Source organism: Schistocerca americana, chromosome 2 (genome assembly GCF_021461395.2).
Source record: "Schistocerca americana isolate TAMUIC-IGC-003095 chromosome 2, iqSchAmer2.1, whole genome shotgun sequence".
Lineage (NCBI taxonomy): Eukaryota > Metazoa > Arthropoda > Insecta > Orthoptera > Acrididae > Schistocerca > Schistocerca americana.
In genome coordinates, this window is record NC_060120.1 from 565516498 (window position 1) to 565540824 (window position 24327).

At 45.9% G+C, this 24327-nt stretch overlaps 1 protein-coding gene across 1 annotated transcript in view; it reads left to right on the forward strand.

The window, feature by feature from the left end:
* Positions 1 to 23180, forward strand: part of LOC124594167 (glucose dehydrogenase [FAD, quinone]-like) — a 204598-nt gene extending 181418 nt beyond the window's left edge. The window contains exons 4-5 of the mRNA XM_047132523.1: positions 5832 to 6021; positions 21781 to 23180. Coding sequence (XP_046988479.1) covers positions 5832 to 6021; positions 21781 to 23180 — 1590 coding nt within the window. The remainder of the gene's footprint in view (positions 1 to 5831; positions 6022 to 21780) is intronic.
* The last annotated feature ends 1147 nt before the right edge of the window (positions 23181 to 24327 follow it).

A 24327-nucleotide genomic window follows, 5' to 3' on the forward strand; every position in this document is an offset into this window, starting at 1 on the left:
ACCCCTTATGACGGAGGTCTCTCTTTGTAAAACTTGTCGTAAATAAAAATTATAAAAAACAGAAGTACCAACAGTCGACGCACTTTTATTCACAAAATACTATCGCCCAACATCTCTGTGTGTAACGTGAGACCCTTACGGATTTGTCAAAAAGATTCTTCTTCGTAAACTTTTACTGCTTTTACCTCTAAATGCACATGACTTTATCGTCTTTCGAGACACTAGACTTTCATACAAATTCAGGGATCCTTGCGGCAGTATGGTGAGTCTTCCTCAAAACAGGAAATCATAAGTACGGAGGACAGAACTGATACACAAAATGGTATTCAGTAGTTCTCAGAACTGAACTGTCTTCTATGGATAGTTGTAAAAGTAATACTGTTGCGTGTGTCCCACCCAGTTCTCTTAATTTAATGTAGCAGCTGTTGTGCGCCTGTGTAGTTGGCTTTATGTTTCATTATACTAGTTCGCAGTTTTGCGGTGCCTGTTGCAAAAATTGTCCCGTTTGTACCAACATGTGTTTGAAACTCAAGAAAACTACTACAGAAATTCATTGAAGGTAAAAGAATTTTTCGTGTAACTATTTTAGTCAGGAAAGAAATATATGTTACGCACAGGCGTTCTAAAAGTAACTGAACATCAATTGTGGGTGACGGTTACTCACATCTTACACAAGATAAAATCGCAAAGTAGAGCGGTCTTGTAATACGAGATGGCAGACAGATCATTCAAGAACTATGCAAGGTTTGACGCCAAATTACAGCACATTAGACCGAATTTTGTCTGAAAGTTACTGGACCAAGAAAAAAAATACCAATTGGAAGTCAACGGGGAACTTCCACAAAAGCTGAAAGAGAACCATAACTCTCTTCGCGTTTGTCACTGGTGACCGAAGATGTGTGACGGTTGTGACTGCGCATATGCTCTTCATACTCGGAAAAAGCTTGATGAAGTGCGACGTAAAGCCCTTGCTGGTCTGCTTCGTTGATATTGACTGACTTCTCCGTCAGCAATTCGTACCCATCGATCAGTCAAATAATGAATTGTTTGTGATGTTCTAAGGTGGTATGCCGCAAGGGATTAGCCGAGCGGTCTAAGGCGCTGCAGTCATGGACTGTGCGGCTGGTCCCGGTGGAGGTTCGAGTCTTCCCTCGGGCATGGGTGTGTGTGTTTGTCCTTAGAATAATTTAGCTTAAGTAGTGTGTAAGCTTAGGGACTGATGACCTTAGCAGTTAAGTCCCATAAGATTTCACACACATTTGAACATTTTTCTAAGGTGGTATATGGGGGAGGGGAGGTAGAAACGTCCATAACGTGATGCACGGTCAATTGGGTGCTCCACCATTTCACGCCACGACCACATTTCGAATGTCTTTTTCGTTAAAAGTTTGTGTACATGCGTCGTTCGAGGAACATGAGGATACGTTTACTATACTCACCTGGCCACCAATCTACTCGGATGTAAAGAATCTGTGTGACCACCTCGATCGGGGTGTTAGTGCCATCGATCCTCAATCCTTCCATAAGCTCACTGACCGTCTTCCTGCACGCATCAACGTGATCTGCACTGTATAAGGTCGTTATTCTGGCTTTAGACAGTTGCTCAAATTAATGTGGCTGGACAGTGTGTGATGGTATAGGATAAGGTACATCGACATCTACATCTACATTTATACTCCGCAAGCCACCCTACGGTGTGTGGCGGAGGGCACTTTACGTGCCACAGTCATTACCTCCCTTTTCTGTTCCAGTCGCGTATGGTTCGCGGGAAGAACGACTGTCTGAAAGCCTCTGTACGCGCTCGAATCTCTCTAATTTTACATTCGTGATCTCCTCGGGAGGTATAAGTAGGGGGAAGCAATATACTCGATACCTCATCCAGAAACGCACCCTCTCGAAACCTGGCAAGCAAGCTACACCGCGATGCAGAGCGCCTCTCTTGCAGAGTCTGGCACTTGAGTTTGCTAAACATCTCCGTAACGCTATCACGGTTACCAAACAACCCTGTGACGAAACGCGCCGCCCTTCTTTGGATCTTCTCTATCTCCTCCGTCAACCCGATCTGGTACAGATCCCACACTGATGAGCAATACTCAAGTATAGGTCGAATGAGTGTTTTGTAAGCCACCTCCTTTGTAGATGGACTACATTTTCTAAGGACTCTCCCAATGAATCTCAACCTGGTACCCGCCTTACCAACAATTAATTTTATATGATCATTCCACTTCAAATCGTTCCGAACGCATACTCCCAGATATTTTACAGAAGTAACTGCTACAAACGTTTGTTCCGCTATCATATAATCATACAATAAAGGATCCTTCTTTCTATGTATTCGGAATACATTACATTTGTCTATGTTAAGGGTCAGTTGCCACTCTCTGCACCAAGTGCCTATCCGCTGCAGATCTTCCTGCATTTCGCTACAATTTTCTAGTGCTGCAACTTCCCTGTATACTACAGCATCATCCGCGAAAAGCCGCATGGAACTTCCGACACTATCTACTAGGTCGTTTATATATATTGTGAAAAGCAATGGTCCCATAACACTCCCCTGTGGCACGCCAGAGGTTACTTTAACGTCTGTAGATGTCTCCCCATTGATAACAACATGCTGTGTTCTGCTTGCTAGAAACTCTTCAATCCAGCCACACAGCTGGTCTGATATTCCGTAGGCTCTTACTTTGTTTATCAGGCGACAGTGCGGAACTGTATCGAACGCCTTCCGGAAGTCAAGAAAAATAGCATCTACCTGGGTGCCTGTATCTAATATTCTCTGGGTCTCATGAACAAATAAAGCGAGTTGGGTCTCACACGATCGCTGTTTCCGGAATCCATGTTGATTCCTACAGAGTAGATTCTGGGTTTCCAAAAACGACATGATACGAGAGCAAGAAACATGTTCTAAAATTCTACAGGGAAGTCCTAACGGTGGTTGATAATACAACTGAACATATTTATGGATAATTCGTCGTAAGCATCTAACATGCCATGTGGGTTCAATTTTAATGCGGCTCTACAACACCGAGCACTATTATAATATAAATACATCAGACGAAAGGTCAGACAGCCCCAGAAAACATTGTGCCGATGCCATGTGACACAGCATCTAGCCTTCGTAAGGGCCTCTATTTAGTGAAGAAGATAGTCCACACGTGTCTTCAAATATGCCACGTCCAGCTGAAGCCACTCGTCGGAGATGACATGCCGCATAGCTATCTAGATGCGAGGGTGTTGACTGCTACGTTTCAACTGCTGTTCGAAATAGTCTCACACAATGTGATCGGTTGATTTAGCGAGCCGGTCAAAGTGGGGTAGGCTGCCTGAGTGATGACGGGTCTTCCAGCGGGGGGAGTGTCGACATCATACTGATCAGAAAGCTGTAAAAGGAAGGACCACGTTTGGTTACTGACGATGCTGAAATAAACACCCTGAGTGAGCCCATATCACGGTCCAAAAACCACCTACAGAACGTTACAGATCGACCTCTGGACTGAACAGCATCCTTCTCGCGCTGGGCTTCAGAGTCCTCATTGGGCCGTCACTGCAATCGACGCCTTGCATCGTTGGAAAAGAAGCAGAACGGCGACTAGTCGTGCCGCCCCCCCCCCCCCCCCCCCCCACACACGCCTGCAGCCAGTTACTGTCCGGTTTCTGTGTTGTCTGGCCCACCCAAGACGTACGGCTATGAACAACGGCCGTTTTCGGGGTACCCGACTCCAGATGCCCATTGCATACAGTTTCCTTCGCCACGTTTGTTCGTAAAATGGGTAAGATGGACATGCACCCACCTACAGTATAAATTCCTGTCTCGTTTGAATCCAATTGTCACTGGTAATGCGAGATACTCGTCTCCAGCCCCTGTCGGTTAGGTTAGGTTAAGATATTTTTACTACCATTGTCTTCAAATGGTTCAAATGGCTCTATGGGACTTAACATCTGTTGTCAACAGTCCCCTAGAACTTAAAACTACTTAAACCTAACTAACCTAAGGACATCACAAACATCCATGCCCGAGGCAGGATTCGAACCTGCGACCTTAGCGGTCACGCGGTTCCAGACTGAAGCGCCTAGAACCGCACGGCCACACCGGCCGCGTTACATAGATGGCCACGAGCTGTGAACATCTTCCTGTAGACACTTCGGCAGTCCGCGTTGATATACTAACACATCGAGCAACTTGCGGTCTCTTAATTGGGAACATTGGAACACGGAAGCCCATTTCTACCATTGTGTTACTGCTTCATGTCGATCCATCTTACGAGGTGCATTCAAGTTCTAAGGCCTCCGATTTCTTTTCTAATTAACTACTCAACCGAAATCGATGAAACTGGCGTTACTTCTCGACGTAATCGCCCTGCAGACGTACACATTTTTCACAACGCTGACGCCATGATTCCATGGCAGCGGCGAAGGCTTCTTTAGGAGTCTGTTTTGACTACTGGAAAGTCGCTGAGGCAGTAGCAGCACGGCTGGTGAATGTGCGGCCACGGAGAGTGTCTTTCATTGTTGGAAAAAGCCAAAAGTCACTAGGAGCCAGGTCAGGTGAGTAGGGAGCATGATGAATCACTTCAAAGTTGTTATCACGAAGAAACTGTTGCGTAGCGTTAGCTCGATGTGCGGGTGCGTTGTCTTGGTGAAACAGCACTCGCGCAGCCCTTCCCGGACGTTTTTGTTGCAGTGCAGGAAGGAATTTGTTCTTCAAAACATTTTCGTAGGATGCACCTGTTACCGTAGTGCCCTTTGGAACGCAATGGGGAAGGATTACGCCCTCGCTGTCCCAGAACATGGACACCATCATTTTTTCATCACTGGCGGTTACCCGAAATTTTTGTGGTGGCGGTGAATCTGTGTGCTTCCATTGAGCTAACTGGCGCTTTGTTTCTGGATTGAAAAATGGCATCCACGTCTCATCCATTGTCACAACCGACGAAAAGAAAGTCCCATTCATGCTGTCGTTGCGCGTCAACATTGCTTGGCAACATGCCACACGGGCAGCCATGTGGTCGTCCGTCAGCATTCGTGGCACCCACCTGGATGACACTTCTCGCATTTTCAGGTCGTCATGCAGGATTGTGTACACAGAACCCACAGAAATGCCAACTCTGGAGGCGATCTGTACAACAGTCATTCGGCGATCCCCCAAAACAATTCTCTCCACTTTCTCGATCACGTCGTCAGACCGTCATGTGCGAGCCCGAGGTTGTTTCGGTTTGTTGTCACATGATGTTCTGCCTTCATTAAACTGTCGCAAACACGAACGCACTTTCGACACATCCATAACTCCATCACCAAATGTCTCCTTCAACTGTCGATGAATTTCAATTGGTTTCATACGACGCAAATTCAGTAAACGAATGATTGCACGCTGTTCAAGTAAGGAAAACGTCGCCATTTTAAGTATTTAAAACAGTTCTGATTCTCGCCGCTGGCGGTAAAATTCCATCTGCCGTACGGTGCTGCCATCTCAGGGACGTATTGACAATGAACGCGGCCTCATTTTAAAACAATGCCCATGTTGCTATCTCTTTCCAGTCCGGAGAAAAAAAATCGGAGGCCTTAGAACTTGAATGCACCTCGTGTTACGCTGATTCCTCGCAACCGTTTGGAACACAACATCACTTCGCTGTCATGGCTCGTCTTCTGTGGAGGGTACAGTCTTAAACCAATGCTAACTCAATAAGTAAACGAGCAAAGTGTTCTTTTAATGGGGTAACTAGTACTTTGTCTGGTGATCGTAGTTTTTTCCGACGCAGTACTTAACCGCCGCACACTAGCGTCGACCTGAGCTCGGTAGCACCCTGCAGCCCTCTCTGCTGCCGCTGTTCCAGGCGGTGCAGCAGAACGCGTGCCTGAGCCAGGGCGGCGTGTGCCGGTGGCCGCGCGGCCGCATGCTGGGCGGCACCTCCTCCATGAACGGCATGATGTACACCAGGGGACACGCGCTGCTCTACGACGCCTGGGCCGCCGCCGGCATCCCGGGCTGGTCCTACAACGAGGTGCTGCCCTACTTCATCAAGAGTGAGTCCCACACTGCTGCTGCTGCTGCTGCTGCGGTTGTTCTTGTTATTATTGTTGTTTTTTTGAGTCGGAAGCGTGGTTTGATACAGCTCTCCTCGCTAGTCTATCCTTTGCAAGACTCCTCATCTCTGCAACCCATGCCCGCTCAAACGTTCTTTCTGTGTTCAAATCTTGATCTCCTTGAACAGTTATTAGCCCAACAATCCCACACTTACTATTTCTTGGTACAACAGAATATGTCCTCTCGAAGGATCCCTTCCATTGGACGAGGTGTGCCATAAATTTCTTTGTTCCCCTACTCAATTCAGTACATCTTTATTAGTTATCTTATCTACCCTTCTCATCTTGAGCAATCTTCTGTAGAACCACATTTCAAATGCTTATATTTTCTTCGTATATGTGCTGCTTACAGGCCACGTTTTACTTCCACGCAAAGCTACTCTCAAGACAAAGCTACTCACAAGAGAACTACTCTCAGAAAATTATGTTTAGCAACTAGATTTACACTCCTGGAAATTGAAATAAGAACACCGTGAATTCATTGTCCCAGGAAGGGGAAACTTTATTGACACATTCCTGGGGTCAGATACATCACATGATCACACTGACAGAACCACAGGCACATAGGCACAGGCAACAGAGCATGCACAATGTCGGCACTAGTACAGTGTATATCCACCTTTCGCAGCAATGCAGGCTGCTATTCTCCCATGGAGACGATCGCAGAGATGCTGGATGTAGTCCTGTGGAACGGCTTGCCATGCCATTTCCACCTGGCGCCTCAGTTGGACCAGCGTTCGTGCTGGACGTGCAGACCGCGTGAGACGACGCTTCATCCAGTCCCAAACATGCTCAATGGGGGACAGATCCGGAGATCTTGCTGGCCAGGGTAGTTGACTTACACCTTCTAGACCACGTTGGGTGGCACGGGATACATGCGGACGTGCATTGTCCTGTTGGAGCAGCAAGTTCCCTTGCCGGCCTAGGAATGGTAGAACGATGGGTTCGGTGACGGTTTGGATGTACCGTGCACTATTCAGAGTCCCCTCGACGATCACCAGTGGTGTACGGCCAGTGTAGGAGATCGCTCCCCACACCATGATGCCGGGTGTTGGCCCTGTGTGTCTCGGTCGTATGCAGTCCTGATTGTGGCGCTCACCTGCACGGCGCCAAACACGCATACGACCATCATTGGCACCAAGGCAGAAGCGACTCTAATCGCTGAAGACGACACGTCTCCATTCGTCCCTCCATTCACGTCTGTCGCGACACCACTGGAGGTGGGCTGCACGATGTTGGGGCGTGAGCGGAAGACGGCCTAACGGTGTGCGGGACCGTAGCCCAGCTTCATGGAGACGGTTGCGAATGGTCCTCGCCGATACCCCAGGAGCAACAGTGTCCCTAATTTGCTGGGAAGTGGCGGTGCGGTCCCCTACGGCACTGCGTAGGATCCTACGGTCTTGGCGTGCATCCGTGCGTCGCTGCGGTCCGGTCCCAGGTCGACGGGCACGTGCACCTTCCTCCGACCACTGGCGACAACATCGATGTACTGTGGAGACCTCACGCCCCACGTGTTGAGCAATTCGGCGGTACGTCCACCCGGCCTCCCGCATGCCCACTACACGCCCTCGCTCAAAGTCCGTCAACTGCACATACGGTTCACGTCCACGCTGTCGCGGCATGCTACCAGTGTTAAAGACTGCGATGGAGCTCCGTATGCCACGGCAAACTGGCTGACACTGACGGCGGCGGTGCACAAATGCTGTGCAGCTAGCGCCATTCGACGGCCAACACCGCGGTTCCTGGTGTGTCCGCTGTGCCGTGCGTGTGATCATTGCTTGTACAGCCCTCTCGCAGTGTCCGGAGCAAGTATGGTGGATCTGACACACCGGTGTCTATGTGTTCTTTTTTCCATTTCCAGGAGTGTATATTGCATGTTTAAATATATCCCTTTTTCAGAAACGCTTTTCTACCGGTAGCTACTGACATTTTGCATTTGATATACTCTCAATTTCGACCATTGTCAGTTCTAAACTTATTTACTGCTTTAGTGTCTCACTTCCTAACCTAATTTCCACAGCATCGCTGGTTTAATTCAACTACATTCCATTGCCCTCGAGTTACGTTTGTTCATTTTTCATCTTATAATCTCTTTTCAATACATTATCCATTCCGTTCAGCCAACTGACATGTCGATTGAAGTCTCTGACAGAATTACAATGTCATCTGCAAACCTTAAGTTTTCTTTTCCTTCAAATTTAAGTCACGTTCGAAATTTCTTCTTTTGACATCACAGCTGTATCACAGTATGTGTAATGAACAGCTTGAATAACATTCAATTTTAGTTTCAACTTGTCTCACTTTCTCCTCAACTACTGCTTCCCTTTCGTGTTCCAAGACTTTTAACTGTGGTCTGCTCTCCGTATAAGATGAAGAAAATCCTTTTTTTTCCTTTAATTTTGCCCACAGCTAGCTGAATTTCAAAGAATATAGTCCAGTCAACACTGTCAAACACTTTCTCTAAATGCTGTAAGTGCATGTTGGCTTTGTTCAGTTTGACTTGTTAGAAAAAAGACTTAGGGTCAGTATACGAAGTGAATCACCTGAAACTTCGACCGGAAATATTGCGGAAATGAAAAGTGCTATTGCTCCACGGGTTTCACAGAATGGGTTGATAGTCAATGGCTCGCATTGTTCGTCAACCAGCAGGTTATAATAATACTTAAAATGTTTTTTGGGCAAACTTCCACTTTTTTAAATGTAACAATGCCTGTTGACACTAACAGACTAAATGTATAGTAAATTAGAACGTCAGTGGTGTTCCTTGCAGGACACTAGAGCAAGTCGTTTACGAGATATAATATTTTGAAAAGTTCCCATAGCGACACCTGTACAGTACCTCTGGTACCACGCACTAAAGAATAACACAAGTCCACACATCAGTTATGTGGATTCTGACCAGTTGACAATCACAGGTTGTGTTCAAAAGCCGGCCGGAGTGACCGAGCGGTTCAAGGCGCTACAGTCTGGAACCGCGTGACTGCTACGGTCGCAGCTTCGAATCCTACCTCGGGCATGGGTGTGTGTGATGTCCTTAGGTTAGTTAGGTTTAATTAGTTCTAAGTTCTAGGGGACTAATGACCTCAGAAGTTAAGTCCCATAGTGCTCAGAGCCATTTGAACCATTTTTTGTGTTCAAAATGACCACCGGCAGCGGCAATATGTGCTTCCTGTTGGTATGGAACGGCTACGGCACACGTTTTAACATTTCAGCGGAGATGTCCAAGCAGGTTGCAGTTATACATCGTAACACATCATCGGGTGTAGTTGGTATGTCCTTACAAGCAGTGTCTTTCTGCTTTCCCCGCAGTAAAAATTCTACGGGCGCCAAACCCGAGGAACGGGCCAGCCAAGGTACGGGTCCTCTGTATTCAGTCCAACGATTTGGAAACAATTCTTGAAGACATGCTGCAGTACTTCGTGCATTATGGGCTGGACAGCAAACATATTGATACCACAGGGTATCTCCTCGTCTGCAGAAGAACACTTTCTAGTATCCGCGGAAGACGGTCTGTTAGAAGGCTGCGATAATTGTGAGCGTTCATTGTTCCGTCTATGAAGAACGGGACTACGAGCCGATGGTTCACTATCCCACACCACACTTTTACACACAATGGACGCTGACGTTCCATCTGACGACGCCAAAGGAGATTTTCAGCAGACCAGTCGTGCATGTTGCTACGGTTTACCTGGTCATGATCGACAAACCTGGCTTCATCATTAAACACAACGCATGATACCTCTGGAGTATCATGCCTTAATGCCCATGTACAAAGTTAAGACGATTTTCATAATCGTTTCCACGCCGCTCTTAATGGAGAGAGATGTGATACTGCAACCTCTGTTGACGAAGAATGCTCAGCACACTTGCCGAACTCACGCCACTTCCTCGTGCGATTGCTCGAGACATAACGTGCGGATCAACTGCAACAGCAGCAAGAATATCAACTTCCCCTTCTTTTGTCGTCTCTTGTTTCCTTCTGTTACGTTGTCTAGGCGTTACACTGCCACTTTCACGTAACTGTTTGAAGAGGTTTATAAATATTTGCGAATGGTAGACGTCTATTGCGATATCTTGCCGTGAACACCTTACAATAAACAACATTCTTCCTACAAACTGCATACACCATGACCATGTCAAATTTTTCTGCATTGGCAAATCCCATCGTAGGCTCACGACCTGCTGCTTGGACTGTCACACACTATCTGATTAGCAATTCGCAATTCGCAACTCGCTCAAAGAATGCAGATGCACACTGTAAGAAAACATAACAACCGTAACAACATTGTACATAGCAACTATACAGATTGAATGCCACAAACAAGTACCAGTGTGGAAACTTTTCAAAGTACCATACCTCGTAACAGACTCACACTAGTCTACTTAACGAACACCATTAACATTCTAATATTCACTATATTCAGTCTGTTAATGTCAATATGCACAGTTACATTTACAAAAATGTATGTTTGCACCAAAAATACGCTTTCTAAGCATTATTACAATCTGTTGATTGGTTAACAATACGAGCCCCTGACTATCAAATTCTGTGCGAACTGACATCAATAGCACCTTTCATTTCCGCAATATTTGCGGTGCCAGTTTAAGGAGATTCTTCCTGGATACTCGCGAGTTCCTGGATTTATACATTTCTCCGTAACCCCGAGATCGAACCCTACTAGTCTTTCCATTATTCTGCAAATAAATCGTGTAAGTATTTTGCAATCATGACTTACTAAACTGATAGTTCGATAATATTCACACTAGTCAGCAACTGTCTTCTTTGAAATTAGGATTGTTACATTTTCCTCTCTGATTTTCTTGCGTACCATGAGGTATAAATTTTTTCACCTGTAGTTCTCCGAAGGATCTCAATAATTCTGAGGAAATGTTGTCTACTCTAAGTGCCTTGCTTTGAATTAGATCTTTTAGTGGTCCACCAAATTCTTCTCATGGTATCATATCTTTTATCTCATTTTCATATACTTCCCATCCGTTCCCACTGTATAACTGTTCTATATATCCCGCTGTCTTACAGCCTTCTCTTCTTTGCTTATTACTGATTTGTATTCTGACCTCTTGTACTCATAGACACCACCTTCTCGTTTCCCCAAAGCCATCAAATTTCTCTTAGTTGGTATCTATCTTTCCCACAGACTTGCCGACTCCTACAACTCTCTATTTATCCTCTAGCCATTATTGCTTTGCTGTTTTGTATTTTCTGTCAATCTCAGTTGCATAGACGAATGAATCCCCTCTGGTTTGCTTCATTTGTTGCATTTTTATATTTTCTCTTTACGTCAGTGGAATTCAATATCTCGTGTGTTATCCAAAAATTCCTAGTGAGGTTTATTGTTTCACCTTGTTGTTCCTCGGCTGTCTTCACTATTTCACCTCTCAAAGCTAGGCAACTATCTTCTGCCTTTTTCCTTTTAAACTATTTCAGTTAGTCTGTGCGTAACGCTCCTTTTAAACTCTCTGGTTGCTTCTAGTTGTCCAGGTCACACACTCTCAACTTTCTGCAGTTTTACGGTTTATGCACTTTCGGTTTGCAGTTTATAAGTTACAATCAATAAAGTGTCGTCAGAGCCCACGTCAGCCCGTGGAAATCTCCTTTGCAAATCTTTGTCTCGCCGTTATGTAAGCAGTTTAAAACCTTCAGATGACTTTCTTTCACGTATACAGCCTTCTTTCATGTTTCTTAACGCCAGTGGCTGTAATTGTTAAATTGTGCCCTGTGCAAAATTCTTCCAGGCGACTTCCCATCTCTTCGTTACCTCTGTTCTTGTCGTCCTATTTTTTCCTTCCTTTTCTCTTTCTATTATCGGATTCCAACCCCATCCGAATAAATTTTCGTCTCCCTTACAATGCGATGTCTAGGATGGTTAGATGTGGGCAGTGATTCCCTACCAGAGATGGACGTGGGTGCAGCAGAACAACACAGCTCGTAAGATACAACAAACCTATTACTGCTGTTTATGCACATTCATTTCGTCTTCGATGCTCCTGCTAATTTCGTGTCTTTACTTACAGTTTCTGTGTTGCCTTCATCATATAGATATTCAACCACACGTAAAACACCACTGTCACTGTTTGTTTACGCGATATAAAAATTTGTGACAAAGATATTACGACAGTACACCCAAACAGTTGGGGTACGGTCAGAAGTGATCCATTTTTCGTAGATTACATCCTTTACATCGAGCTGTCACTTATAACTTTTATCGCTAATTCCACTGACTACTTAAATTATCAATTAACCGTCTACATTCTATTTCATACTATTTTGGTGCAAATATTGCAAGGAAGGTGTGAAGAAATTAACATATTTTAAATTTACTATGGTTATTTTAGGGTCACCTTCCTCGGTTTACAGGCTCCTGTTGACATTTTATTCATGTTTCAATTTAGGTTGCTTTAAGATCTTTGCCTTATGCAAAACCCAATCCTTTTCATTTAGTTGTACAAAGCTACTTCCTCACATTATAGTAATTAAACACTAGCACCTCACTGAAAAGTAGCAAAATGAAGACGAGTGAGCGACAAGAAAATAGCGGTTGTCAATGAGTATGAAGGCGAAAATACACTCCTGGAAATTGAAATAAGAACACCGTGAATTCATTGTCCCAGGAAGGGGAAACTTTATTGAGACATTCCTGGGGTCAGATACATCACATGATCACACTGACAGAACCACAGGCACATAGACACAGGCAACAGAGCATGCACAATGTCGGCACTAGTACAGTGTATATCCACCTTTCGCAACAATGCAGGCTGCTATTCTCCCATGGAAACGATCGTAGAGATGCTGGATGTAGTCCTGTGGAACGGCTTGCCATGCCATTTCCACCTGGCGCTTCAGTTGGACCAGCGTTCGTGCTGGACGTGCAGACCGCGTGAGACGACGCTTCATCCAGTCCCAAACATGCTCAATGGGGGACAGATCCGGAGATCTTGCTGGCCAGGGTAGTTGACTTACACCTTCTAGAGCACGTTGGGTGGCACGGGATACATGCGGACGTGCATTGTCCTGTTGGAACAGCAAGTTCCCTTGCCGGTCTAGGAATGGTAGAATGATGGGTTCGATGACGGTTTGGATGTACCGTGCACTATTCAGTGTCCCCTCGACGATCACCAGTGGTGTACGGCCAGTGTAGGAGATCGCTCCCCACACCATGATGCCGGGTGTTGGCCCTGTGTGCCTCGGTCGTATGCAGTCCTGATTGTGGCGCTCACCTGCACGGCGCCAAACACGCATACGACCATCATTGGCACCAAGGCAGAAGCGACTCCCATCGCTGAAGACGACACGTCTCCATTCGTCCCTCCATTCACGCCTGTCGCGACACCACTGGAGGCGGGCTGCACGATGTTGGGGCGTGAGCGGAAGACGGCCTAACGGTGTGCGGGACCGTAGCCCAGCTTCATGGAGACGGTTGCGAATGGTCCTCGCCGATACCCCAGGAGCAACAGTGTCCCTAATTTTCTGGGAAGTGGCGGTGCGGTCCCCTACGGCACTGCGTAGGATCCTACGGTCTTGGCGTGCATCCTTGCGTCGCTGCGGTCCGGTCCCAGGTCGACGGGCACGTGCACCTTCCGCCGACCACTGGCGACAACATCGATGTACTGTGGTGACCTCACGCCCCACGTGTTGAGCAATTCGGCGGTACGTCCACCCGGCCTCCCGCATGCCCACTATACGCCCTCGCTCAAAGTCCGTCAACTGCACATACGGTTCACGTCCACGCTGTCGCGGCAAGCTACCAGTGTTAAAGACTGCGATGGAGCTCCGTATGCCACGGCAAACTGGCTGACACTGACGGCGGCGGTGCACAAATGCTGCGCAGCTAGCGCCATTCGACGGCCAACACCGCGGTTCCTGGTGTGTCCGCTGTGCCGTGCGTGTGATCATTGCTTGTACAGCCCTCTCGCAGTTGGTTCAAATGGTTCTGAGCACTATGGGACTTAACATCTATGGTCATCAGTCCCCTAGAACTTAGAACTACTTAATCCTAACTAACCTAAGGACAGCACACAACACCCAGCCATCACGAGGCAGAGAAAATCCCTGACCCCGCCGGGAATCGAACCCGGGGACCCGGGCGTGGGAAGCGAGAACGCTACCGCACGACCACGAGATGCGGGCCCCTCTCGCAGTGTCCGGAGCAAGTATGGTGGGTCTGACACACCGGTGTCAATGTGTTCTTTTTTCCATTTCCAGGAGTGTATTTGCTCAAATCACCTTTTGCATAAAATATGTGTGAATAGAGAAAATGATGAGAGTTCAATATGTCAATGGGGAACAGGGTACGGAATAACGAAAGAAGGAGAGATACACGCACAACAGGACGGAAAATATAAGTAAAATGACATAGAAAATCATACCCACAAATTTTTACGTGACTATTTGACATGCTGCCAAAATATATAAAATAGAAAATAAATCGTAATCGATAACGTAAGTAGATAATGATGTTAGTGAGATAAGCCATGAGATGTAGCCATGTACAGTGGAACACCCTCAACGAAGTGTTATAAGCCCTCTATTGTTCCTGATCTATATTAACGACATAGGAGACAATCTCAGAAGCCGTCTTAGATTGTTCGCAGATAATGCTGTCATTTACCGTCTTGTAAAGTCATCATATGATCAAAACGAATTTAAAAAGATGTAGATAAGATATCTGTATGGTGCGAAAAGTGGCGATTGACTCTGATAAAGAAAAGTGTGAAGTTATTCGCGTGAGTACTAAAAGAAATCCACTAAAATTAGATTACGCTATTTGTTACACAAATATGAAGGCTGTACATTCAGCTAAATACTTCGGGATTGCAATTACAAATATCCTAAATTGGAACGATCACATAGATAAAGTTATGGGTAGAGCAAACCAAAGACTGCGATTCATTGGCAGAACAATTAGAAGGTGCAACAGGTCTACTAAGGAGACTGCTTACACTACGCTTGCAACCATGTTCTGAAGTACTGCAGTTCGATGTGGGATCCACATCAGGTGGGACTGACGGATGACATCGAAAAAGTACAAAGAAGAGCAGCTCGTTTTGTATTATCGAGAAATAGGGGAGATAGTGCCATAGACATAAAACGTGAATCGGAGTAGCAATCATTAAAACAAAAGCGTTTTTCGTTGCGATGGTATATCGTCATGAAATTTCAATCTCCGATTGCGAAAACGTTCTGTTGGCACCCACCTACATAGGGAGAAATGATCATCGCAATAAAATAAGAGAAATGAGGGCTCGCACAGAAAAATTTAAGAGATCGTTTTTCCCATGCGCTGTTCGAGAGTGGAACGGTAGAGAGACAGCTTGAAGGTGGTTCGTTGCACCCTCTGCCAGGCACTTTCTTGTGAATAGCATAGTGTTCACGTAGATGTAGATGTAGACGTAGACGTAGACTGATATTTTGGGAAACCATATTCTCGTAATATCTTTGTACCATATATTGTTTTTACATAAACAAACAGCGTCAATGATGATTTACGTGTGTGTGAATTTCTGCATAATGAATCAGCCACAGAATCTGTAAGTATGCACATAAAAGTTATTATTCTCTAACATTAGCGTATAAAGAATTACAGGATTTAGTCCGCCCCGGTAGCTGAGTGGTCAGCGTGACAAACTGTCACTCCTACGGGCCCGGGTTCGATTCCCGGCTGGGTCGGAGATTTTCTCCGCTCAGGGACTGGGTGTTGTGTTGTCCTAATCATCATCATTTCATCCCCACCGACGCGCAGGTCGCCGAAGTGGCGTCAAATCGAAAGACCTGCACCAGGCGAACGGTCTACCCGACGGGAGGCCCTAGCCACACGACATTTCCATTTACAGGATTTATACACTCTAAGACAAAAAAAGGACGCACCATGAATTAATTATCCAAATGGGACGTAAACTGGTAGATGTGATGTACATGTGCAGACCAACAAATGAATACAGTTCAAGAAAAATAGGTTAATTTATTCAAGAGAAAGATTTTCCCAAATTGAGCAAGTCAGTAAAGTGTTGGTACACCTCTGGCCCCTATCCAAACATTTATTGGGCTTGGCATTGATTGATAGAGTTGTTGCATGTCCTCCTGTTGGATATCATGCCAAATTCTGAACAATTGGCGCTTGAGATCATCAAAATTCCAGGATGATTGGAAGACCCTGCCTATAATGCTCCAAGCGTTCATAGTAGGAGAGATCTGGCGATCTTGCTGGCCAAGCTGGTCTTTTACAAATACGAAGACAAGTAGCATAAACTCCCGCCGTGTTCAGGCGGGCGTTATCTTGATGAGGTGTAAGCTCAGGATGGCTTGCCAACAAGGGCAGCAAATCGGGGCGTAGGATACCGCCGACGTACCGTTGTGCTGCAAGGGTGCCGTGGATGACAATCAAGGCATCTCGCTATGAACAGCAATGACGCCCAAGACTATCACTTCTGGTTGTCGCATCGTACAGCGGACGACAGTCGGGTTGGTAAACCACCGCTGTCTGGGGCGTTTTCAGACACGACATCGTTGGCCGTCGGGGACAAATTCGAAGTGTGACTCATCACCGAAGACACTTCCACTCCAGTGAATGAGATTTCAGGCCGAAGAAATGTCTGGAAACGCTCCTGACTGTCGCCTGGCGAACAGTCTGACATCCAGAAGTGGAATTTCATAGGAAGGCGCCTTTCGCTGTTATACGCGGCAACCTTACAGCATAGCGGTAAGTAGACGACATTCTAAGCCCCGTATTGTTGCCCTTCATAGCAAGCCATCCAGGGCTTACATGTTTAGCAAGATAAAACCTGTCCACCCACGGCGAGAGTTTATACCGCTTGTCTTCGTGTTTATCAAACCCTACCTGGCCATCAAGGTCCCCGCATTTCTAGCTAATTGATAACGTTTGGAGCATTATGAGCAGGAGCCTCCAACCATCTCGGGATTTTGACTATCTAAAGCGCCATTGGAATAATTTGGCAGTTCTACTGAAACTGTAATGATTTGTTGGTCTGTTCATACACATCACTCTCTCGATTTGCGTCCCATTCGTATAATTCCTTCGTGGTGTATCGATTTTCATTTTTTTATTTTTTTGACTTAGACTGTATGTCTCGATATTCTCAGTGCAGTAAACCCATAAAGAGACGACTGCAGGACAGAAGAACACACATGCATACATCACTTACTATACCAATGTAAATAGTTGCAGCTGATAATGGGAATAAATTCGTGAAACGCATCGTGCTACGCATGAAGAAACGTAGCTGGTGCAATGTTTTATTATTTAAATCATTGACGGCACAGTTGCAAGGCTTCTATAAGAAAGCATTGATTATGACGAATGAACGTAAAGATTTTGTGTCTATCTTAACTTCTACAGGGTGTTACAAAATGGTACGGCCAAACTTTCAGGAAACATTCCTCACACACAAATAAAGAAAAGATGTTATGTGGACATGTGTCCGGAAACGCTTAATTTCCATGTTAGAGCTTATTTTAGTTTCGTCAGTATGTACTGTACTTCTTCGATTCACCGCCAGTTGGCCCAATTGAAGGAAGGTAATGTTCACTTCGGTGCTTGTGTTGACATGCGACTCATTGCTCTACAGTACTAGCATCAAGCACATCAGTACGTAGCATCAACAGGTTAGTGTTCATCACCAACGTGGTTTTGCAATCAGTGCAATGTTTACAAATGCGGAGTTGGCAGATGCCCATTTGATGTATGGATTAGCACAGGGCAATAGCCGTGGCGCGGTACGTTTGTATCGAAACAGATTTCCAGAACGAAGGTTCGAAGCAATTGATAGGTGTCTTAGGGAGCACGGAACATTCCAGCCTATGACTCGCGACTGGGGAAGACCTAGAACGACGAGAACACCTGCAGTGGACGAGGCAATTCTTCGTGCAGTTGACGATAACCCTAATGTCAGCGTCAGAGAAGTTGCTGCTGTACAAGGTAACGTTGTTCACGTCACTGTACGGAAAGTGCTACGGGAGAACCAGTTGATTCCGTACCATGTACAGCGTGTGCAGGCACTCTCACCCTCCACGGGTACACTTCTGCGAATGGTTCATCCAACAATGTATCAATCCTCATTTCAGTGCAAGTGTTCTCTTTTCGGATGAGGCTTCATTCCAACGTGATCAAATTGTAAATTTTCACAATCAACATGTGTGGGCTGACAAGAATCCGCACGCAATTGTGCAATCATGTCATCAACACAGATTTTCTGTGAACGTTTGCGCAGGCATTGTTGGTGATGTCTTGATTGGGCCCCATGTTCTTCCACCTACGCTCAATGGAGCACGTTATCATGATTTCATACGGGATACTCTACCTGTGCTGCTAGAACATGTGCCTTTACAAGTACGACACAACATGTGGCTCATGCACAATGGAGCTCCTGCACATTTCAGTCGAAGTGGTCGTACTCTTCTCAACAACAGATTCGGTGACCGATGGATTGGTAGACGTGGACCAATTCCAAGGTCTCCACGCTCTCCTGACCTGACCCTCTTGACTTTCATTTATGGGGGCATTTGAAAGCTCTTGTCTACACAACCCCGGTACCAAATGTAGAGACTCTTCGTGCTCGAATTGTGGACGGCTGTGATACAATACGCCATTCTCCAGGGCTGCATCAGCGCATCAGGGATTCCATGCGACGGAGGGTGGATGCATGTATCCTCGCTAACGGAGGACATTTTGAACATTTCCTGTAACAAAGTGTTTGATGTCACGCTGGTACGTTCTGTTGCTGTGTATTTCCATTCCATGATTAATGTGATTTGAAGAGAAGTAATAAAATGAGCTCTAACATGGAAAGTAAGCGTTTCCTGACACATGTCCACATAACATATTTTCTTTCTTTGTGTGTGAGGAATGTTTCCTGAAAGTTTGGCCGTACCTTTTTGTAACACACTGTATAATGCGTTCACCGTCACAGCGGACGACAAACCATCAGAAATAAAAGAAGGCAAAAAACTACATTTTACCCAGTTTACAAGGCGATTCGACCTTGTTACTTGACACAGTTAAACAGCCCCCCCTTTATCAGGACATTTTTCAACACGTCTTCCAGTGGATGCAGAACGGAAATTATCTTATTGTGCCCTGTTTTGATTCATTCTCATTACATGTGTGGTCTGATAGTTTTGCATGATGCTGTATTGCAAGTGGGAACGTCAGTTCTGCTATCTGAAACTGGGATCCATCTTTAGTTATCGTCGTTTCTGTGGCGCCTTGGCGGAGTGCAATTATTATGGAAGGCATTTTTGAAAAATATTATATTTTTTGTGTTGTGTCCCAATCATATTTGTTAGTAAATGATGTCACAGCTAAAACATTTCAATTACTTAATAAACTGTTCTAATTTACTGCCGTCGATACAGACCTTCGATGTAAAGATGATTTATCCTGAGAATTTCAGGTTACTGCTATCGAGGTTTTACAATTATATTTCATAGAAATTGTGTGAGGCACTTGAAAGAAATTGGCCGTCCATAGCTGCCAATATTATATAGTAATCGGCGATTTCACTACGTAAAAATACATTTCCGATCCATAAGATAGAAGTTACCAAAAATGTACAGGTGCTTCGCTGTATTAATAGCCAACGATATTGATGATGATAACAAACGATAGTAATAAAGCATGGAATTACATAAGGAATTAGTCTGTGATTGGTATGTTCGAATTATACAGAAACAACTTAGATAATATCTGCAGTATTCTTGCAGATTAACTGCTAGATGATCTGGTGGTGAAATTATACATAACAGCAAATCGTAATACAAATAGTATTACTTGCCGTCTTTCAAAGCCAGGCACTTCCTGCAACACCGAGTGAGGTGGCGCTGTGGTTAGCACACTGGACTCGCATTCGGGAGGACGACGGTTCAGTCCCGCGTCCGGCCATCCTGGTTTAGGTTTTCCGTGATTTCCCTAAAATCGCTCATCTACATCTACATCTACATTTATACTCCGCAAGCCACCCAACGGTGTGTGGCGGAGGGCACTTTACGTGACACTGTCATTACCTCCCTTTCCTGTTCCAGTCGCGTATGGTTCGCGGGAAGAACGACTGTCTGAAAGCCTCCGTGCGCGCTCTAATCTCTCTAATTTTAAATTCGTGATCTCCTCGGGAGGTATAAGTAGGGGAAGCAATATATTCGATACCTCATCCAGAAACGATCCCTCTCGAAACCTGGCGAGCAAGCTACACCGCGATGCAGAGCGCCTCTCTTGCAGAGTCTGCCACTTGAGTTTATTAAACATCTCCGTAACGCTATCACGGTTACCAAATAACCCTGTGACGAAACGCGCCGCTCTTCTTTGGATCTTCTCTATCTCCTTCGTCAAACCGATCTGGTACGGATCCCACACTGATGAGCAATACTCAAGTATAGGTCGAACGAGTGTTTTGTAAGCCACCTCCTTTGTTGATGGACTACAGTTTCTAAGGACTCTCCCAATGAATCTCAACCTGGTACCCGCCTTACCAACAATTAATTTTATATGATCATTCCACTTCAAATCGTTCCGCACGCATACTCCCAGATATTTTACAGAAGTAACTGCTACCAGTGTTTGTTCCGCTATCATATAATCATACAATAAAGGATCCTTCTTTCTATGTATTCGCAATACATTACATTTGCCTATGTTAAGGGTCAGTTGCCACTCCCTGCACCAAGTGCCTATTCGCTGCAGATCTTCCTGCATTTCGCTACAATTATCTAATGCTGCAACTTCTCTGTATACTACAGCATCATCCGCGAAAAGCCACATGGAACTTCCGACACTACCTCGCAGTTTGGTCTCTTTCCCCAAACAACCCATCAACTTTCTGCGACAGCTTGAAAAATATGAAATGTATATTTCAATTCACTTTGTGGACAAATCCAATGTATCATTAGCAGAAAGGTTTCGTTAAAAGTGTTTTCCGTTTCCATCCTCGAAACAGAGCATGATATATCGTATACGAAACTTGATGCGACCATTATTAAGCACCCATTCATTTGGAAGTATGATATATGCTGGGCCGTCAGTTGGTTCTTTGAAAGCCACTGCTTCGATAACATCTAATATCTTGTCCACTGGACAAAATACGGGTATTAAACTACTAATAAGCAGATAACAGGTAATGTTGAATTATTATAACATTTACCCGTTACTTCTGGGCAACTCAGCCGACTGTTACCTTAAGCTATAATGAACCTATAGCCCTGGCGGAAGCAAATGTCGTTGAGAGTGGTTTCTACCAAACAGAAAATCAACAGTGCGGTGTCTTTATTTTATACGTTCTGTGTTCAGTTACCTATGTCGTCTGCGAATCTTGTTGCTATGTGTATACTTTGAATTAGTTACTGTTCCTTGCTCTATCAAAACGGAAGGCCGGCCGGAGTGGCCGAGCGGTTCTAGGCACTACAGTCTGGAGCCGCGCGACCGCTACGGTCGCAGGTTCAAATCCTGCCTCGGGCATGGATGGGTGTGATGTCCTTTGTCCTTAGGCTAGTTAGGTTTAACTGGTTTTATGTTCTAGGGGACTGATGACCTCAGAAGTTAATTGGCTGCGATAAAAGATGTAGCCCCATCCCTAACCGTCTTCTTAACACCGAAATGTTTTCCCTGATTTTGTTTCCGAGGAAAGTTACCTGTGTGTTAAACCTTCTGAAAGCTCTATCTGTTTGTTTTAAAGGTGAACGCAACTTGAACCTCGACGAGGTGGATCCAGGCTACCACGGGAGTTCGGGTCCTATGGCGGTGCAGTTCTTCCCACACGCGCCGCCCATGACGGAGGCGATCATACAGGCGGGTGAAGCAATGGGCTACCGGAGGGGCGACCTCAACGGCTTCAACATGACGGGCATCAACCGCGCCCAGATGATGGTTCTGGACGGCCTGCGGGACGAGCCCAGCCGTTGCTTCCTGCGTTCGGCGGGACGCGCTCCGGGAAGTGGTCTGCGAGTCGTAATCAACGCTCACGTCACCAAAGTGCTGATCGACCCTGCCACACGCACAGCGTATGGAGTCCAGTTCGTCGACAGCGCCGGTCAGCTGAAGGAGGCGAGGGCACTGAGGGAGGTCATCCTGTCTGCTGGCGCAATCGGATCTCCGCACCTCCTCCTGTTGTCTGGTGTGGGGCCCAAAGAGCACCTGCGCCAGTTCGGTGTCCCGGTGGTTCTGGACCTGCCCGGCGTCGGAAGGAACCTGCACAATCAGGTATCGGTCGCAGTGCCCTTCCTCACGGATGAGCCCTTCACGAGATGCCTTTCCAACAAGAGCGTCCAGGACTTCTTGCGGTACCGAAACGGGACGCTGGCGAGCACTGGCCTGACGCAGGTGACCGGCTTCTTCTTGAGCAAGTACGCATCCAACGGCGTGCCGGACATCCAAGTCTTCTTTGACGGCTACAACTGCCGCTGCTCGAAAACGGGAGCGGACGGAGAGTGCGAGGCGGGTGACTCGGGCAAGTGCGGTCCTCGCGTCGTGAGGGCGCGACCCACCAACCTGTTCCCGCGGAGCCGCGGGCACGTGCGCCTGACGAGCGCAGACCCTCTGCAGCCGCCAGAGCTGCAGCCCAACTACCTTCGCGAGAAACGCGACATGGACGTGATGATCGACGGCATCCGTCTCGTACAGCGCATGGCTAAGACTCCGCCACTGAAGAAGCTCGGCTTCCGTCTGGACAGCAAGCCTTCGAAGGGATGTGAGAAGGTCCCCTTCGATTCGGACGAGTACTGGCGGTGTGTGGTACGAACGGCGACCGGTCCCGAGCACCACCAGGCCGGGACCTGCAAGATGGGCCCTCCGCACGACCCAATGGCTGTCGTGGACGAGCGACTGAGGGTGCGTGGCATACGAGCATTGCGCGTAGCCGACGCGTCTGTTTTCCCTGTGGTTCCCAACAGCAACCCAACGGCCGCCATCGTAATGACTGGCGAGAAACTGGCCGACATGGTTCTGCAGGACACAGTCGCCCACACTGCACACACCGGTGGCCTGACTTCGCGCTCCGGTGTCGTACCTACCAGAACACACCACGGTTTTGCAGTACGTTCCCCAGCCCTTTACCAGTTCCACGCTTTCTACGGCTAGACGCCAGTAATGTGCTCATCTCAGCACGTCGCTGTGGACTATCTTTCATCCAATACTTCAATTATTTCACTGGCATACATTACAGCAACGCCTTTTCGTAATGTCTGCACCATAAATGTTGATAGTATTCCAGTCAAAAAATGAGCCGAATAACTACCAGACAATTCATCACAGGAAATCATAATTCATTCACAGATACGCATCTCATATGTATGCGTCTGCCACACATTTCTTATGTATGCGCGTGTTTCCAAGAAAGTCCTGTCACAGCAATAACGGGGATTTTTGCCATTCACCCCTCATAACCTGCTATAGGAGCAACACAAAGACAGCTAGAGATGCACAAAGCGTCTAAATACACATTTACACAAAGCAAATATAATGCAGCTAAGATTTACGCGAAACGTAAATTTCTTTCCACTTTTTGCATCAGTCACAAAGCACCAGTCAGACGGTTCAGTAATAAATGCAATACGTTTAGCGCCTAAATCATGGATCAAATGTCACAAACATGTGTTCGACTGATTTATTTATTGGAAAAGGAGAGCACATAATATTAAATATTTTGCATTAGCGAGATATTTACAAAAAAACAATAGAAAATACAGAGAAACACAATGTCAGAAGAAGATATTCCTTACTTCTTCTCGTGCAGTAATTCGCAGCCACCACGGAATAGTTATTCACACAATTACAAAATTATTTACCTACAGCAGTGTACCTGGTTGACTGACAAAAGAAGTGGCATTCCTATTTTATACTCCATACGTATTAGTTGAAGCAGTATTAAAATATAATGTATTAACAGTAATAAAATGAATTTTGATTGGCATGAAAGGTGCAAATAAATTATTTTTGTAATACGTACATTCACTCCTTCTTACTAATTACAATAATTAAATTACACCTAAAACCTCCGTCCCTCAACAAATAGAAGTAGAGGACCACTCTGCATCCAAAATACAATGTGTCCTTTGTAGCATTTGTCTGTCTGAATAATGGAATTCAGTACTGTTCTCAATGAAGTAATGAATAATGTTTAGTAAACTGCTGATAAAATATTGAAAAAATAAGAATACTTGAATTGTTTTATGTGTTAAGTCTGCAAATATGGTGACGTGTTGCCTGTTGGCTATCGTCTCTGGAT